This window comes from Chelonoidis abingdonii, chromosome 5 (genome assembly GCF_003597395.2).
Source record: "Chelonoidis abingdonii isolate Lonesome George chromosome 5, CheloAbing_2.0, whole genome shotgun sequence".
Taxonomy (NCBI): domain Eukaryota; kingdom Metazoa; phylum Chordata; order Testudines; family Testudinidae; genus Chelonoidis; species Chelonoidis abingdonii.
In genome coordinates, this window is record NC_133773.1 from 115,667,066 (window position 1) to 115,686,071 (window position 19,006).

Consider the following 19,006-nt stretch of genomic DNA (forward strand, 5'->3'; position numbering starts at 1 on the left):
ATGATCTGTCACTAACCAGTTCGGAGTAGGAAAGTCGACCATTGGACTCGTGTTGATGGAAGTGTGCAAGACCATGACTCTGGGCAATGTGCATGACATTGTGGATGGCTTTGCACAAATGGGAGGGGTGAGAGATGGCATGTATATTCCAATTCTGGAACCAGACCGCCTAGCCACTGAGTACATTAATCAGAGACTATTTCTCCATGGTTCTCCAGGTGCTTGTGGATCATCGTGGACATTTCACAGACACTAACACAGGCTAGTCCGGAAAGGTGCATAACACACGCATCTTTCGGAACACTGGCCTGTTCAAGAAGCTGCAAGCAGGGACTTTCTTCCTGGACCAGAAGATCACCATAGGGGAAGTCAAAATGCCCATTGTGATCCTGGGAGACCCCGCTTACCCCTTAATGCCATGGCTTACGAATCAATACATGGGGCAACTTGATAGCAGCAAGTAGCAGTTCAACAACTGGCTGAGGAAGTGAAAAATGACTGAGTATGTTTTTGGCCATTTAAAGGCCCACTGGCACTGCCTATATGGGAAGCTGGACCTGGCCGATGACCATACTCCTATGCTTAGAGCCGCATGCAGTACACTCCATAATATTTGTGAAAGGAAGGATGAAAGCTTCACTCAGGACTGGACCGCAGAGGCACAGTACCTGGAGGCTGAGTTTGAACAGCCAGAGACCAGGGCTATTAGAGGAGCATAGCATAGGGCCTTAAGGATCAAGGATGCCTTGAGGCAGCAATTTTAAGCTGAAAGCCACTAATATTTGTTGCTATGCTCAGGATTGCTTGTAATGCTAGGAGGTGATTGGTGCACATGATGAAATAAGGGGGTTTAACATAATTGCATGTTGCTTTGCAGAGCTCTTTTTTTGCTTTCAAACCAACACAATTCTTTTATTAAAAGATAACCGGAGAAGAGTCAAACAAAAAAATACCTCTCCCTGCTAATGTATGGGGGAAGCGAAGGTCCCAGGAGGAGGGGTCCTGGGATGGCTAAAGATTTGGGTATGTCTAGGGCAGAGTTGAAAGTAAGCCGGTACAGCGTACCAGCAAGAGCCAGTACGCCGTGCCAGCCTGCACCGCTTTCGCTGCAGGGATTTAAAGGGCTCTGGGCTCCCTGCCACAGCTGGCAGCCCAGAGCCCTTTAACCCCCCCACCCCCACCTGCAGCTCCAGTGGTCAGGCGGGGGCTGGATTTAAAGGGCTCTGGCTGCCGCAGCTGTGGTCAGCCCAGAGCCCTTTAAACCTCCCACTGCAGCTGAGATTTAAAGTGCTCAGAGCTCCCCGCCGCTGCAGGCAGCCTAGAGCCCTTTGAATCCCGGTTGCGGCTCCGGTGGCCAGCCTGGGGCCAGGATTTAAAGGGCTTGGAGCTCCCCTCAGCGGCAGGAGCTCTTGGCCCTTTAAATACCTGCCCCAGCCCCGCAAAGCTCAGGGTTCCCCGTGGCAGCCAGAGCCCTAGACCCTTTAATTTGCCCCTGAACTCTGGGGGCCTCCCAGCTACCTCTGCAGCTGGGAGGCCCTGGTTGATTTAAAGGCCCTGGGTCTCCCAGCCACAGCTGGTCCTTTAAATCTTGTGAGGCCACGTCCCTTCCAGATGAGGCCACGCCCCCCTCAGGACTCCGGCAGTACCAGTAAATCCTGTAAATTACTTTCACCCCTGATCCAGGGATTATATCCAATGTTCTCCTCTGGAGTACAGTGCAGCTGGTGCTGTACTTCAGCAGGGCCTAACTGCAGAGGGATGGGTGTTGAGTGCTGTGGGTACTGGAAGTCCACAGTGCTGGAGTGTGAGGAAGGAGGAGGAGAATGGCTCAGGTAGAGACTGGAGTCAGGAAGTTGATAATGGTGTCTTGGCGGTGTCTGTGGGGCACATAGGAAAGAGTTTGCAACAGCGGATGCAGGAGAGGGCGGGTGTGGAGCTGCTCAGTTTGAAGAGCTAGTATCACCTGGACTGTGTCGGCTTGGAGCTCCATTACATTTAAGAGTCACTCCGTGGGTTCATTGTGGCATGCCGTATTCTCCTTTCGGTCCCTCTTCTCGCTGTCCCGCCACTCCTCCAATTCCTGTTCCTCGGCAGCAGAGTGCATCATAACATCACACAGAAAGTCCTCCTTAGTTCTTCTTGGCAGCTTTCTAATTCGGTCGCAATAGTTCAGCCACTGATAACAAAGAGGGAGGCTGGGCTCCCAAGCTCATCTCTGTGAAGTTTAAACACAACATTTTACAGAAGCAGTATTGTTTGCAACAGTGATTTAAAACACAGCCAGTACTATCTCACCTGTCACTAACTAGCTGACCCCAGGTAAGCACACATGAGCCACAAGACCCCCAAAATGCTGAGTAATCGCAGGGGCAGGTAAATCGCTCTTCCTGGACCAGACCCTGCTATACACGGGCATGCTCTTGGGGAGACCCAGCATTGTAGCGGGGGCCTGATAATCATTCCTGTCCAACACTTTCCATAGGATGTGTTCTTTATGGAAGATATCTTACTGTTGAGGATGAGCCGGGAATTGAGGGAGTCTTCTCCAAGACTGCAGCTTCCACCTGGCCCCTATGCAGCTCACCCACCCCCACCCACCCACACAGTGACAGAGTGGTGCGGGTAAGTTACTGTTAATGGGGCACGAAACAAAGCAGCTCTGACAAAGAACCTGCGGCAGCGGATTGCCCAGTAAATTGAGGGAGTCAATCAACAGCCTGTTCCACCACTCAGACTAGGCATGCGGTTGGAGACAAGCCTGCTTTCTGAAACCCTCCTGTCCCCAACAACTCACTTCAGTGATTCCCAAAATCAGATCCACTTACCAGGGGCCTCTTCTGTTTGCACTTCACCAGTCTCCAAAAGCTGTGACTGGCTAGGATCCTCCGGGGTAGAAAAGAGTTCCTGGCTGCATGCATCTCTGACCTTCAAGTCATCCTCTGCCTCTGGGTACCTTTCCCACTCCAAAACCTCATCCAAGATTTCCTCCTCCTGGCTCAGTCCATTCTCAACTGGCACATGAGCCACTGAAGTATCCACAGGGGCCTTCGTGATGGAGGTGGGGTCGCCGCCGAGTATCGCATCCAGCTCTTTGTAGAACTGGCAGCTCGTGGGTGCAGCACCAGAGCAGCAGTTTGCCTACCGTGCCTTGTGGTAGGTATTCTGCAGCTCCTTCACTTTGACCCTACATTGCAATGTGTCCCACTCATGGACCCTTTCTGTCATACATAGTGAAATCTGTCCATAGGTTGCATAATTCCTATGGCTGGAGTGCAGCTGGGACTGCACAGCCTTCTCTCCCCAAATGCCAATGAGTCCAGCAGCTCGACATTGCTCCAACCAGGGGATCACCTGGTGCATGGAGCAGGCATGGCCACCTGGGAAGATGCACTGAGACCTTGCATGCATCACCAAGCAAACAGGAAGGGGACTTTCAAAATTCCAAAGGAATTTATGGGGTGGGGATGATGGTTGGTCACCTGAGGGCAGGGCAGTAGAGTTCAAACCGATGACCAGAGAGGTGAGAACAGGCCTTGTGGGACACCTTCTGGAGGCCAATCACAGTGCTACAATCAACCAGGGTGTCTACATTGCCACCACAGTGCTGTAACACTGGCGTAGAAAGCTCTACGCCTCTCGTTGGAGTGGTTTTTTTTTTTTTAAGCACTACAAATGCGCCATTTCTATGCACTAAGTGGCTTAGCAGTGTGTACACCTCAGGATTACAGCACAGAAAGCTGCTTTACTGCACAGAAACTTGCCACTGTAGAAAGGGCCTTAATCTTAGCAGGTGACTAGTGCGCGGGGGGGGAATAAAGAAAGAACCTGACACCTTAAATGACTGCTTCTTGGAGCAGCTAGTCCTGGAAGCCACAACTATACATATAGAATGATGGAGTCTAAATTAGCTGTTACCACTTGTGACAAAGTTCCTCCTCTACCTTGGTGGGTCCTGCACTTATTGGTGGATTTTTGCTAGTCTCAGAGATCTTCCTGTGTTGGATCAGGAGTTGGGAGGTTTTAGGGGGAACCCGGGCCCGCTCTCTACCCTGGGTTCCAGCCCAGGGTCCTGTGGACTGCATCTGTCTAGAGTACCTCCTGGTACAGCTACAATTCCCTGGGCTACTTCCCCATGGCCTCCTCCCAACACCTTCTATATCCTCACCGCAAGACCTTCCTTCTTGTACTCCTCAGTCATCCAGCAGCATACCCTCTCAGCTCTTTGTGCCTCTTGCTCCCAGCTCCTCACATGCACACCACAAACTGAAGTGAACTCCTTTTTAAACACAGGTGCCCTGATAAGCCTGCCTTGATTGGCTGCAGGTGTTCTAATCAGCCTGTCTGCCTTAATTAGTTCTAGCAGGTTCCTAATTACTCTAGTGCAGCCCCGGCTCTGGTCACTCAGGGAACAGAAAACTACTCATCCAGTGACCAGTATGTTTGCCCTCTACCAGACTCCTGTACCCCACTGGTCTGGCTCTGTCACATGCTCAAGAAAAAGATCTTGGAGTCATTGTGGATAGTTCTCTGAAAACATCCACTCAATGTGCAGTGGCAGTCAAAAAGGCAAACAAAATGTTGGGAATGATAAACTGTGGCCACTGGGAGCAGCGAGCAGCTGTACAAATGTAAACAAATGGTCTGGCAACCTGCCGGCGGATTACCCTGATGTTCTCCACTGCAAGGTGGTCTGGTGCCAAAATTGAGATATGTGTGTCATCTATTGCCCTCCACAGTTAGGGAAACCTATTTCTGCAAAGCCATCCACTATTTCACGCACATTTCCCAGAGTCACGGTTCTTCGTAGCAGGATTTGATTAATTGCCTTGCACACTTGCATTAATGCAGCTTCAGTTGTCAACTTCCTGACTCCAAATTGATTCGCAACTGCCTGGTAGCAGTCTGGAGTCACCAGCTTCCACACAGCAATTGCCACATGCTTCTTTACCAATAGGGCAGCTCTCATTCTGGTGTCCTTGTGCCTCAGTGCTGGGGCAAGCTTCACACACAGTTCCAGGAAGGTGGCTTTCCACATTTGAAAGTTCTGTAGCCACTGCTCATCATCCCACACCTGCATGATGATATGATCCCATCAGTCAGTGCTTGTTTCCCAAGCACAAGTGACCATCTATCCTATGCAGCTGTTCTGTGGCTGCCAAAAGTAATTTAAAGTTGCTCCTATCCATATCATGCAGCATGTCAGGGAACTGGGACTCTTCTTCAGTTAGGAACTTCGCGATTAACTGCACTGCCATCTGTGATGTTTTCATGACAGTTGTAAGAGCACAGGAGAGCAGTGCGGGATCCATCTCTTCTCACAAAGATGCCAGGGTGCACAGCAAAGAAGGTCATTGAAAAATGCCACAAAAGAAAGCCAGAAGCCCATGGAATGCTGGGACATAAAGCAATGCATTACGGGACATTGAGCCCAGTCCCAAGATGTGTCGTGATCTGCTCCGCCTTCCCGCAACAGAAGGTATCGAGCTGGACTGTGGGACAGGTACCCCCAATGCATTTCTCACATTGTCGACGATAGTGCCACAACTGCGGACGTGCTCTGCCAACAGAGGGAGTGAGTGTGAACATGACATTCTGATTTTTATTATGCTGATTTTTGAGTGTCAACATCACTTTTGTCGACAAAAGTTGGTAATGGAGACAAGGCCTCAGTCTACAGTCATGATTCTCCTTAGCAGACAAAAACCAGCCAAACTTAAACTAGTAAGGGAGGAGTGGAAAACACAAAACAAAAACCCCCCACTGCTATGAAGTGCAGCAGAATGACTGGGAGAGAAACAACAGTGGTAAATATCTGTGTAACGCTGCAGTAGAAAGTTTTATGTTGGGCAGCATTTGTTCAAACAAATGGCAGCTGAGACATCCAATGCATTTGTGGCAGATTCTCACACACGAGTGATCATGTCTCTGGTACCTGGGTTGATTTTGGGCTGTAGGACTGATTTATACAAATATATGGTTGAATCCTTGAGCTGTGCAATACATGTAGGGCAAATGAAACTCTAAAAAAGAATACTTTGAATTTCTGTAATGTCATCAGAGAATCTCAAGGCATTTTACCAATTATTAATTAACTTCCACCATACCACCTTGAAATGAGTGAGTAGATATTATTATACCCCATTACACAGCTAAGGAATGGGTGCCAAAAAGTGAGGGCTAGATTTGGCCCTATCCAAACTACAGTGAAGTCTTTCCATTGACTCTTTGGGGATCTGGATCCAGGCCCATATTTGCAAATAGGAAAGGGGGATAAATTCATCAAATCTGCTCATGGTTTATAGTTTGCCCACCTCTAATGATAAGGAATACAGTCCAATCAAACAGAATATGCGACCCAACAACTGTCCACAGGAGTAAGAATTGGTGGTATAGACCAATGAACCATCTTGTTCCAAATTCTGTCTGACTGCAGCCAATTTCAGTGTATCCAAATGATCATCAGTCGTCATTGTGACACTTAAATTACTGCATTGCATACTTCTACAGCAATAACCGAAAGGAACGTAGATTTTCTTACTTTTGCATTGTAAAATTCTCTTAGCTCACTTATTTATTAACAGAGCCAAATCCTGCAGTCATTGCTCCAAACTCCTGAAGACTGCATTGTAAGATTTGGCCCATGATTCTCTTCTTTTAAATGTAACATATAATATATATATATTTTAGATTCTTTTTTAATGATGTCCCCTAAAGACTCCAATTGACTTCAGTGGAATTTGGATAAGGTCTTACATGCAAACAAACTTATTTTTTTATGGATTTGTTTGGTCTTTGAAATTATTCAAAATACTTTGTCACTATATTTCCCATTTGCTTGGAACTGGGTTGGAAACACTATAAAGCTGGTGATCAGAGGAAATATAAACAAACCTATGCAAAACTAAATTAAAAATAGTATTTCATCTACTCTTAAAGCAGAGAAGTTCTGAACTGTGGAATATCCATCAAAGCCACTTTCACATCACAAACATTTAAGATTCCATTGGTAATGCAGGACAACAGCCTTGAAAAAGTATTTATTAACCAAGCTAGTGGCACAGCAGAAACGAGAATGTTTGTTTCTATTCTGTTCCAAATCAAGTTTGCAATAATTAAAATATAGCACTTGCATACCTCTTAAAAAGGGATGAATGCTAGGTTCGACCTCTGCTCAGATAACTATAATGATGTGCATGACAAAAATCTAGATGGATAGATATGTCTGTCAGCACAGTATGCAGCGTAGTTGTAGCCATGTCAGTACCAGGATATTAGAAAGACAAGGTGGGTAAAGTAAAATCTTTTCTTGAACCAACTTTTGTTGGTGAGAGACAAGCTTCTTCAAGACCTGAAAAGGAACTCTGTGTGGCTTGGAAGTTTGTATCTCTCACCAAAAAAGTCAGTGCCGTGACAGGTTCAGTCACAGAGACTCCCTTGGGACTGTCACCTGATGTGCTGAAACTACCTCTGAACCTGTTTTCTTTGCCAGTGTTGGGGACTCCAGAACCCTATCTTGTTGAGCCAGACATGCTAGCCTGCTGCAACACAGACCCAGGGTCTGAACTACGCCCCCAAAGCTGCAGACTTAACTGAAAACAGCTCAGCAAGTACTCCTGTTTCCAGCACCCAGCCACCCTGCTCCCAATGGGATCCAAACTCCAAATAAATCCATTTTACTCTGTATAAAGCTTATACAGGGTAAACTCATAAATTGTCTACCCTCTATAACACTGATAGAGAGAGATGCACAGCTGTTTGCTCCCCCAGGTATCACTTACTCTGGGTTTACTTAATAAAATCACTTTTGTTTATTATAAAAAGTAGGATTTAAGCGGGTTCAAGTAATAACAGACAGAACAACGTAAGTTACCAAGCAAAATAAAACAAAACACCCAAGTCTAAGCCTAATACATTAAGAAGCTAATTACAGGTAAATCTCACCCTCAGAGATATTCCAATAAGCTTCTTTCAGACTAGATTCCTTCCTAGGCTGGGCCAAATCCTTTCCCCTGGTATAGTCCTTGTTATTTCCAGCTCAGGTGGTAACTTGAGGATTTCTCATGACTGCCCCCCACTTTGTTCTGTTCCGCCACCTTTTATAGTTTTGGCACAAGGCAGAAATCCTTTTTCTCTGGGTCCTCACCCCTCCTTCTAAATGGAAAAGTACCAGATTTAAGATGGATTCCAGTATCATGCAACATGGTCACACGTCCTGCGAGACCCCTAGTCTCCATTCTTCCAGGACTGGCTTGCACTACCTGGGAAGGTTTGCAAGTAAACAGAGCCATTCATATGTGATTGATTCTGAAGCACCCTTAGTAGCTTCCACTTAAGATGTTTACAATAGTAATACAAGTTTATACCTTATTCTCCTAACATAGAAATAATATATGCAAACAAATAGGATGAACACACTCAGTAGATCATAAGCTTTGTAATGATCCCTTACAAGAGACCTTTTGCATAAAGCATATTTCAGTTACATCATATTCACACTTATAAACATTTTTGCAAAGCATATGGAGTGCAACATCAGAGATGCAGTAAAAAATATTGCCTCCCTCCCCTGCTTGTCTCGCTAATATCAACAGAGTAGGAATTCCTTGAGCGGGGCAGATTCAAGGCCAGAGTGCATCAACACACTCAAATAATATCTCCGTAGAGACCTTAAGTAGAGTCTCAGTACTCAGATACTTAAAGAGCTGGATCCTCTGCTGGTATAAATTGGAGTTGCTCCATGGACCTATTAAAAATACTGTATATTGAAATTATCTTCACAGAGACTTATTTTGTGCTACAAGTATTACTATCTTTGTCCATAGCAACTGTTCTAGATAAAAGGTTGCCAAGTGTTATAGATTGTAACCTCTGTTTTGCAATTGTTCAGCACTTTTCTGAAATGTTCTTCTGTTACACAGAAGTTTTCTAGGCTTGTTGAGGAGGGGAAAATTTAAAAAGGGCAACATTAGGTAGCATAGATGAAAGGAAAAAGTCATGAAGTATAGAAGTTAAAGTTGTAACAACGATGAGTAACTCAGCCACATTGTGCATAGGTGGTGTTTGCTAATCTTGGTTTTTTTCATATTTAGCTTACTACATTAGTGCATGTCTGATCAGTCCTGCTTCTTTTGAATTCAGTGACAAAACTCCTACTGACTTGAATAGGGAAGCCCATCTTAATAAGGGAGATAATGTTGCCTGGTAGACAGGGACTAGATTGGGACTTTAGAAACCTGGGTTCAATTCCTGACTCTACCGCTGGTTGTCTGTGGACAAGTCACATCTTGCCTTGTGCCTCTGTTTCTCCATCTGTAAAACAGGGATGATAATACTGATCTCTGTAAAGCACCTTGAAATCTGTGGATGAAAAGCACTAGATAAATGATGTGTATTATTATTGTTAAAAAAGGAAGGAGCTCCTGCCCTGAACTGAATGTACACTGCAAATTAATCAGGACTGGCACTGTGGCCAAGTTAACATTAATAGATATATAACATTGTGTGCATTTTGGATTTATTTCAGGAGTAACTGATGATGGTATTGTGGCACTTTGGGGGTTTTGCTTTGCTGAAAGACAACAGAGGGATATGCAATACTTAAGAAAACCGCTGAAGAGATGATTAATCATAGAAAGAGTCAGCATACATTCTGGCAATACTCCAGGTCTGGTGAAGGTCATAAATGATCTGGAAAAAGGGGTAAACAGTGAGGTGGCAAAATTTCCAGATGATACGAAACTACTCAAGATAGTTAAGTCCCAAGCAGACTGCGAAGAGCTACAAAAGGATCTCACAAAACTGGGTGACAAAATGGCAGATGAAATTCAATGTTGATAAATGTAAAGTAGTGCACGTTAGAATACATAATCCCAACTATACATATAAAATGATGGAGTTTAAATTAGCTGTTACCACTCAAAGAGATTGTGGAGTCATTATGGATAGTTCTCTGAAAACATCTGCTCAATGTGCAGCGTCAGTCAAAAAAGCAAAGAGAATGTTGGGAATCATTAGGAAAGGGATAGATAATAAAATAGAAAATATCCTATTGCCTCTATATAAATCCATAGTACACCCACATCTTGAATACTGCATGCAGATATGGTTGCTACATCTCAAAAAAGATGTATTGGAATTGGAAACGGTTCAGAAAAGGGCAACAAAAAATATTAGGGGTATGGAACACCTTCTGTATGAGGAGAAATTAATAAGACTGGGACTTTTCAGCTTGGAAAAGAGACAACTAAGGGGGATATGGTAGAGGTCTGTAAAATCATGACTGGTGTGGAGAAAGTAAATAAGGAAGTGTTGTTTACTCTTTCTCGTAACACAGGAACTAGGGGTCAGCAAATGAAAATAGTAGGCAGCAGGTTTGAAACAAACAAAAGGAAGTATATTTTTTACGAAATGCACAGGAAGGCCAAAATGTAACAGAGTTCAGAAAAGAACTAAATAAGTGCATGGAGGATGGTGTCCCTAGCCTCTGTTTGCCAGAAACTGGGGATGGGTGTCAGGGGATGGATTACTTGATGTGAGTACCAGTTCTGTCATTCTCTCTGGGGCACCAGGTGTTGGCCACTGTCAGAAAACAGGATACTGGGCTAGATGGACCTTTTGGTCTGACCCAGTATGGCTGTTCTTATGTTCTTAAACAAAGCAGATGTAGAAGGATAAAGGGATGTTGGTGAAGAATTTTTGACTCCAAAATTTCTGATCTTTGTAGCAAATTTAGACAGAGAACAATGTATTTTCATACAGTGTGAGGACTTCAATCTTGAAATCATTCAGGAGTAGGAAGTTGTGGCTTAGCCAGGAACTGAAAGTCAAGATAAGCAGAAGGATTGGTGCGGGTGGAAACAAATATGTAGAGCAGAGGTCGGCAACCTTTCAGAAGTGCTGTGCCGACCCCGGCATTTATTCACTCTAATTTAAGGTTTCACGTGCCAGTAATACATTTTAACATTTTTAGAAGGTTTCTTTCTATAAGTCTATAATATATAACTAAAATATTGTTTTATGTAAAGTAAATAAGGTTTTAAAAATGTTTAAGAAGCTTCATTTAAAATTAAATTAAAATGCAGAGCCCCCTGGACTGGTGGCCAGGACCCGGGCAGTGTGAGTGCCACTGAAAATCAGCTCACATGCCACCTTCAGCACGCATGCCATAGGTTGCCTACCCCTGATGTAGAGCTTGATGGTGTTGCAGAGAATTATGTCCATGATTGAAGGTGTTAATAAGAATGCTGGAGAAGCTCCTCGAGATCTTTTGGGTGCTCCATAATAGAGAGAAAGCTGTAAAACCTTCATTAGACATGAAAGAACGATGTTTGTTGAGGTATGATTCTACAGTGTGTCCATGAGGCACTGGCTTTGTGATCAGGGTGCTCAAACAGAATAATGATCAATGTACACTTGTATCAAAAATTACACTAATGTCAAGTAGGATCAGGAAAGAGAAATCCAAGATCAGAGCTAAGAACATATAGCTAATATTCTTAGCCATCCTCTGCATGAACATTACAGATGTAGGCAAGTTAATATATCCCTCCTTCCCCCTTCCCTCCAATAATGTCAGTATTTCAAATGGAAATTTCCTGTTCACCTTGTTTTAAAATGTTAATTGTTTAAGGGTTTTTTTTTTCTTGTTTTAGTAGAAAATGCACTTTTCTATGTAAAGAATAAATAAGTTTGTCTTCCTTAAATAGCTATTATCAGGTCCAAATTCAAACAATACTTTGGGTCAGCAACCTTTCAGAAGTGGTGTGCCGAGTCTTCATTTATTCACTCTGATTTAAGGTTTTGCATGCTAGTAATACATTTTAACGTTTTAGAGGTCTCTCTCTCGAATATCTAAACTATTGTTGTATGTAAAGTAAACAAGTTTTTTAAAATGTTTAAGAAGTTTCATTTAAAATTAAATTAAAATGCAGATCATATCAGTTTAGTGCAATGGTTCTTAATCTTGGGTGCACGCACCCCCCAGGGTAGGGCTGGTGCAAGGATATTTTGCCACGTAGGCGAAACTTCCATCTTGCCCATCAGTTCATTGAGCGGCAAATCCCCAATGAGCCTTTGTAGACCCCACGGGCCAGCCGTGCCCAGGGGCTGCTCCCTGCCCAGGTGGCCCCTGCCCCGAGTCCACTCACTGGCTTTGCCCGGCTTGGGCCGCTGCAGCAGCTCAGCAGAGAGGAGCCACCTTCTGGAGGCATCAGAGAGCCAGAGCGTCCTGCCTGTGCCAGCAGCGAGCCCCAGCCATGGAGGAGCTGGCATGGTGCAGCGGGGCAGCAGCCCTGCAAGGTGGCGGTGGCACTGCTAGTGGGGAGCAGCTGCGCCCTCCCACCCCTCCTGTCCAGCCTGCGGCCCGGCTCTCCCCACCACCAGGGCACCTGTAGGCTGCAGTGGATGTATGTGGGCACCAGCCCCCATGCATCCCCTGGCTCCCTCCTCGCCTAAGGTTACCATATTTCAACAATCAAAAAAGAGGGGAGAAACCTGCCCTAGCCCCATCCACTCCCTCCCACTTCCCACCCCGATTTCTCCGGTCAGAACCCCCAACCCACCCCCTGCTCCTTGTCCCCTGACTGCCCCCTCTTGGAACCCCTGTCCCTAACTGCCCCTAGAACCTCACCCCCTACCTAAGCCTCCCTGCTCCTTGTCCCCTGACTGCCCCTTCCTGAGACCCTCCCACCCTAACTGCCCCCCTAGGACCCTACCCCCTACCTGTCCCCTGACTGTCCCAACCCTTATGAACACCCTTGCTCCCAGACAGTCCCCTGGGGACTCCCACCCTGCATCCCACCACTCCCCACCCCCTGACAGGACCCCCAGAACTCCCAACCCTCCCCCTGCTCCCTGACTGCCCCCCAGGACTCCCCTTACCAGGCTTATGCTGGTGAGATGCTGGCTCCACGTGGAGGTAGTGGAGGGGGGGAGATGTGGGAGGGGCAGGGGCAGCAGCGGCAGCTCACACTTCCAGGAGCCGCAGAACCTGAGTGCAGTGAGGGGGGAGCCATGGATTGCACCTGCCTGGGCTGCGACCCGGTGCTCTTCCCGGGATGGGGAGGGAGGGACTCCTGCAGTGGATGTATGCTGGCGGTGGGCCTCATGCACCCCCCTGCTCCCGCCTCACTGTGCTCAGGCTTTGCAGCTCCCAGGAGTGTGAGCTGCTGCTGCCACCCCTGCCGCAGCAGGCTCAGGGCCCAGTGCCCCGGCAGCTCACACTCCCAGGAGCCACAGAATGAGTGTGGTGAGGGGGGAACCAGGGGGTGTGCCTGCCACCAGTCTGGGTCCCGGTTGCCAGCCCCACTTCACTCAGCTGGCCGTGACCCCGGCTGGCAGCATGCATGCCAGGCAAAATCGGCTTGCGTGCCAAAGGTGGCACGCATACCATAGGTTGCCAACCCCTGCTTTAGGTTTTGTTTTAAAAAATCTTTTTGAAAACCTAGAACCAGTCAGCATGACTTAACATGTTTTCATTGTTTTGTTTTGTTTTTTTAAATTTAAACAAACAATTCCTCCCGAAGTGTTACAGCCTTGGTGTAGTGCAGGGGTGGGCAACCTATGGCCCATTTTAATCCAGCCCTCGAGCTCCTGATGGAGAGCAGGGGTCTGGGGCTTGCCCCACTCCAGCTGGGGAGCCAGGTCGAGGCCGCTCCACGCAGCTCCCGAAACCAGGGCATGGCCCTCCTCTGGCTCCTATGCATAGGGGCAGCCAGAGGGACTCCGCTCTGCACACTGTCCCTGCCCCAAGCACCACTTCCACAGCTCCCATTGGCTGGGAACTGCAGCCAATGGGAGCTGCAGGGGTGGTGCCTGCAGATGGTACAGTGCACATGCCTCTGAGTAGGAGCCAGAGAAGGGACATGCCACTGCTTCCGGAAGCCACTTGAAGTAAGTGCCACCTGGATCCTGCACCCCTGACCCTCTCCCCATGCCCCAGCCCTGATCCCCCTCCCACCCTCCAACCCCCTTGATCCCAGTCCAGAGCACCCTCCTATATGCCAAACTCCTCATCTCCAGCCCCACCCCAGAGCCTCACACCCCACACACATCTCATTCCCCTTCCCCCAACCAGAGCTCCCTCCTGCACCATGAACTCCCCATTTCTGGCCCCACCCTGGAGCCCACACCCCCAAAAAGAGCCCTCACTCCCTCCCACATCCCAACCCCAATTTTGTGAGCTTTCATGGCACGCCATACAACTTCTATTCCCAGATATGGCCCTTGGGTCAAAAAGTCTGCTCGCACCTGGTCTAGTACTTGAGAACCTGTAAGTAACTAGAAACTTGCTATTGCGCAGGCAGCTGAAGTTTCACTTTTGTTTGTTTATAGCGTGTTCACACTTGTGGCATTTGTAGTGGTATTCGGAGCAGTGCACTCTGGGCAGCTATCCCACAGAGCACATTTCTCTTTTGCCACTAAGAGTTGTGGGAAGGTGGAGTGGGTGGTGGGGCATCCTGGGTCCTGTCCCAGTGCCCCATGATGCATTGCTTTGCATCCCAGTGCTTTCATCCACATTTGGCCCCATCTTTCAACCATTTGTGTATTGCATGCCCTGCCCTGCAGGAATGGATCCCGAACTGTTGACCAGTATGCTGCTCGCTGTGACTAACACATCATGAGTGGCAGTGGAGTTATTCCTGTAGCCTGATTTAGGGTGTACTGATAATATTAATTTGGATAATATGGGAATTACATTTATTAATTTAATTATTAATATTAATTAGTATGGGTCTTAGGCTTGCCAGTCTGTTTGATCAGAGGATAAAAGTTCTTGTCCGAAATCAGGCTCCACAGAATTTACAAAGGACCCTCGAGGGGTATGACTGGAAGCTCACAATGAGACAGATATAGCCTTAAAGACAGTTTATTAAAATCAATAATAGTAAGTAAATGGTAAAATACCCAGAGTTACAAAGTTACAATTGCATTACTGCTATTCAAAAGATACATATGCTAATATAGTATTATATGCAACAAAGCTTTGGTTAGTATACTCACACCCTTCCTTGATAACCTGGTGATAAGAGACACAGGACCAGCCTTGCAGTTCAGATTTCTCAATTCTTGAGTGAGTGATGCAGTGCTTAGAAGAAATCTAATGCTAAGAGCTATCAAAACTAAATTAGGATTTACTTGTCTAACTTAGAGTACTCTCTCAAGGTGGGCTACCTCTTTTATAGGGCAAAGTGCCAGAAATCCTTCATCCTAGGCCCAAATTTCATTCCTCACCCACAAAATTATAGGGTATGCTTACGCCATAGGCTAGTATGTATGCGCATATTGTGACAGGTATGTATGCACATCAGTCTCTTGTGGTGTACTTGTTAAGTCTGTGGATACAACACTGAAAAACTCTTGGAGGATCTTCTCCAAGACTGCGGCTTCCACCCTGGCTCTGGCCCCTATGCAACTCGCCTGTGTGCAGCAATGGTCCCCCTACCTCTCCGTGATGGCGCAGTGGCACAGGAAAGTTACCATTAGTGGGGCAACAAACAAAGCAGCTCTGCCGAAGAACATACTGGGCAATCTGCTGCCGCATCTCCACTAGAGTTTCCTGGAGATCTGAGGGAGATTCCTGTGAAGTGAGGGAGTCAATCAACAGCCTGTTCCACTGCTCAGATTAGGCATGTGGTGGGAGACAAGCCTGCTTTCTGCAACCCTCCTGCCTGCAACAAATCACTTCAGCAATTCCCAGAATCAGATCCACTTACTAGGGGCCTCCTCTCCTGTTTGCACTTCACCAACATCCAACAGCTGTGACTGGCTAGTCTCCTCCTGGCTGCATGCATCTCTGACCTCCGAGTCATTCTATGTCTCTGGGTCCCCCTCCACATCCTAGACCAAGATTTCCTCCTCCTGGTTCAGTCCACTTTTGACTGGCATGCGAGCCACTGAAGTATCCAGAGTGGTCTTCGCAGTGGAGGTGGGGTCACCGCCGAGTATTGCGTCCAGCCTTTTGTAGAACTGGCAGCTCATGGGTGCAGCAGTTTGCCTCCCGCACCTTGTGGTAGGCATTCTGCAGCTCCTTCACTTTGACCCTACACTGCAATATGTCCCAGTCATGGACCTTTTCTGTCATACATCGTGAAATCTGTCCATAGGTGGCATAATTCCTATGGCTGGAGTCCAGCAGCTCGACATTGCTCCAAGCAGGGGGTTGCAGGCATAGCCACCTGGGAAGATGCGCTGAGACCAGTGCATGCATTACCAAGCAAATAGGAAGAGGACTTTCAAAATTCCAAAGGAATTTATGGGGTGGGCCTGATAGTTGGTCACCTGAGGGTAGGGCAATAGAGTTCAAATCGATGACCAGAGAGGTGAGAACAGGCATTGTGGGGCACCTCCCGGAGGCCAATCACAGTGCTACAATTGACCAGGGTGTCTACACTGGCACCAAGGTGCTGTAGCCTCGGCACAGAAAGCTCTACACCTCTCGTTGGGGTGGGTTTTTTACAGCGCTGCAACTGTGCAGTTTCTGCACACTAAGTGGCTTGGAAGTGTGTACACTTCGGGAGTTATAGTGCAGAAAGACGCTTTACTGCACAGAAACTTGCCAGTGTAGACACGGCCTCACAGCGTTAATACACAACAGTGCTCTCTGAGTGGCGCTGTAACTCTGCCAGTGCAGACATGCCCTGACTGTACACTTTTAGTGCCCTTATTAACAAGTAAGTAAATAATATACCTATTGAAAAGACTGTTCAGCTTTAAAAGTTATTTCGGTGTAATAATTGAATGCATTTTTAGTAATATTGGCAAGGAAATTTTTCTTTTCTTTTTACTAGGATGTCCTGATCCTACAAACACTTTTGTGTACTGGCTTAATTTTACACATTTTGAATAGCTCCATTGACTTCAGTGATACCACTCACATGCTTAAAATTATGCTTATGCTTAAATTATCACAAGATTGGGGTCAAGGCTTTTTATCATGACAGTTTCCCTTCAAATACTGCAGATTTTAGATTATGTATACAATAGTCTCAGCACTGGACAGCAGAAGGCAAGATTTGTTGATTACTGCAATCTAGCAGGAAACCAGTTAATATTTTGCTAAGTTTAAATTGTCAGTGCCATTATGGAGTGTGGGCAGACACATAAGTTAAACATGACAGCAGATCAGCAGGAAAATGTTGACTCTGTGGGTGTGGGGGTGGAATTGTACTGTGTAGAGTGGCTGTCCTGTCTCAGCTGAGCTCCCTTGCACAATCCAGTGCCCAATCCATGTTGAATTCCAGGGAATGGGGGTGGTATTTTGCAAGGCCTGGGAAAAGATAGGATGATGCTTCCCTTGCCAGACTCCCTCTCCAACAAGGAATCCCTGGATTTTTCAACCTCTGTCTGCAAGGAGGAAGAGAAGTTGAGACCTCCTCACTTTCAAGACTCTGCACAGCTCTGTGCTGGCCTACACTCTCTGCTTTCCTATCCTCCTTTCATGTTCCCCCCTTCTGCTGCAAGAGCTCTTCCCAGCTGCTTCTCTAAATGCCACTTCTATATGTTCAGTGCAAGCCTTTACACTTGAAATGCCCTCTCTCCCCAACACGCTTTAAGTAAGCTTTCCCTTCATTCAAATCCTGAGCTCCTTAGGGGAGGAATTTTCATCCTCTGTATAATGTACAGCACCAAGCACACTGATGGAGTTCAGTAAATACATGTGTATGGAATATTTTGCAGCGTATCCCCAGCACTAATCATATGACCAGTTGCAATCAATCTTTTTACACAAGCCCCATGTGCTTAAGGGGACTTAGGCAAATCCTCTGACCAACATTACCACAATAGCTGTTTTGCATATTTTAAAGGAATTTCTCAATGTTCTTCTCATTCCCAGAAGGAAAAAAGCAACTGAGTAAAATCTTTCTTAAAAATGACTTCCCAGCCTCCTGCATTCTTTCCCATTCGCTCACATATTTGGTTATATGGGTTAAATGTTACATGCTGATAGTTCTTCACAGATTGCAGTTATACTTCACTGCTGTCACATCCACACATTAAAACTTACCAGACTCTGGCCCAGAGTTTAGTTCTATGAGATTTTTGAAGGAGTTGCACATTTATATGTGCAGGCAGAATTTGGCCCCAAATTACTGTTGTTTCACACTCTCATTTTTTGCTGTGCTGTTTTGCCCACCCTCAATCCTCTCCCAAAAATATTCAACAGGGTGTGGCCAATTTTAAATCTGACATTTATATGTTTTGCTCCAAAATACTTGTACTAAGTTCTAATTCCTCTGTTTTCCTTGTTCGTCTGATAACACGGGATATCGTTTCAATTGAAACAGCAAGGAGTCCTTGTGGCACCTTAGAAACTAACAAATTTATTTGGCCATAAGCTTTCGTGGGCTAGAACCCATTTCATCAGATGCATCAGTTGAGTTAGTAGTTAGCTCTTTGCTTGTCTTTGCCATTACACCATATTATGCATGACCGTAATTATTACTCACCTCAGCTCAGGGTTCACTGTTGTGATGTAATTATAACACCTCCCAAGGATGACTTCTTGCAGATTTTTAGTGGTCCCTCTGCCTTTCCACTGTAGCAGCTGCATGCTAGTCTCTTTCGTTCCGTTTGCCAGCAGCACAGCGGCCAGCACAGCAACAATTGTCACTATCAGGACCATGATGATCACTAAAAGGATAGTACGCTGCCGTGTCTTGGAGGACCTGTTTTGCAAGGACATCGTAGATGAAGTTTGTGAACAGCAGCAGCAACTGCTCTCCAAGTCAAGACAGAAAAGTAGCTTTTTAATGTGCCCTATGGCACTTCCCTCCTCTCCCTCTGCCTTCACACGCTGACTGACGTGGAAGCTAACAGTGACCTACTGCTTGCCGGGCTGAAATACCACACAGCAAACGGAACAGCAGTATTCATTCAGGCTGGAGCACAAAACTTACACAAACCAGTGGGATGGTTTATGCACATTTGCAATCTTATTAGCAGCATCTGTGACATTAAAGGATGTAGCAAAGATAGCATAGTGTCACTGGAGTTTCCTTGCCTAAAT

The 19,006-nt window shown here is 46.3% G+C and overlaps 1 protein-coding gene across 2 annotated transcripts in view; it reads right to left on the reverse strand.

Moving 5' to 3' along the window:
- Window positions 1-18,767, reverse strand: part of CD38 (CD38 molecule) — a 39,623-nt gene extending 20,856 nt beyond the window's left edge. For both annotated transcript variants that reach the window (XM_032773934.2, XM_075066577.1), the window contains exon 1: window positions 18,447-18,767. In XM_032773934.2, the coding sequence (XP_032629825.1) occupies window positions 18,447-18,682 (236 nt within the window). In that variant the 5' untranslated portion in view covers window positions 18,683-18,767. The remainder of the gene's footprint in view (window positions 1-18,446) is intronic.
- Window positions 18,768-19,006: the final 239 nt, after the last annotated feature.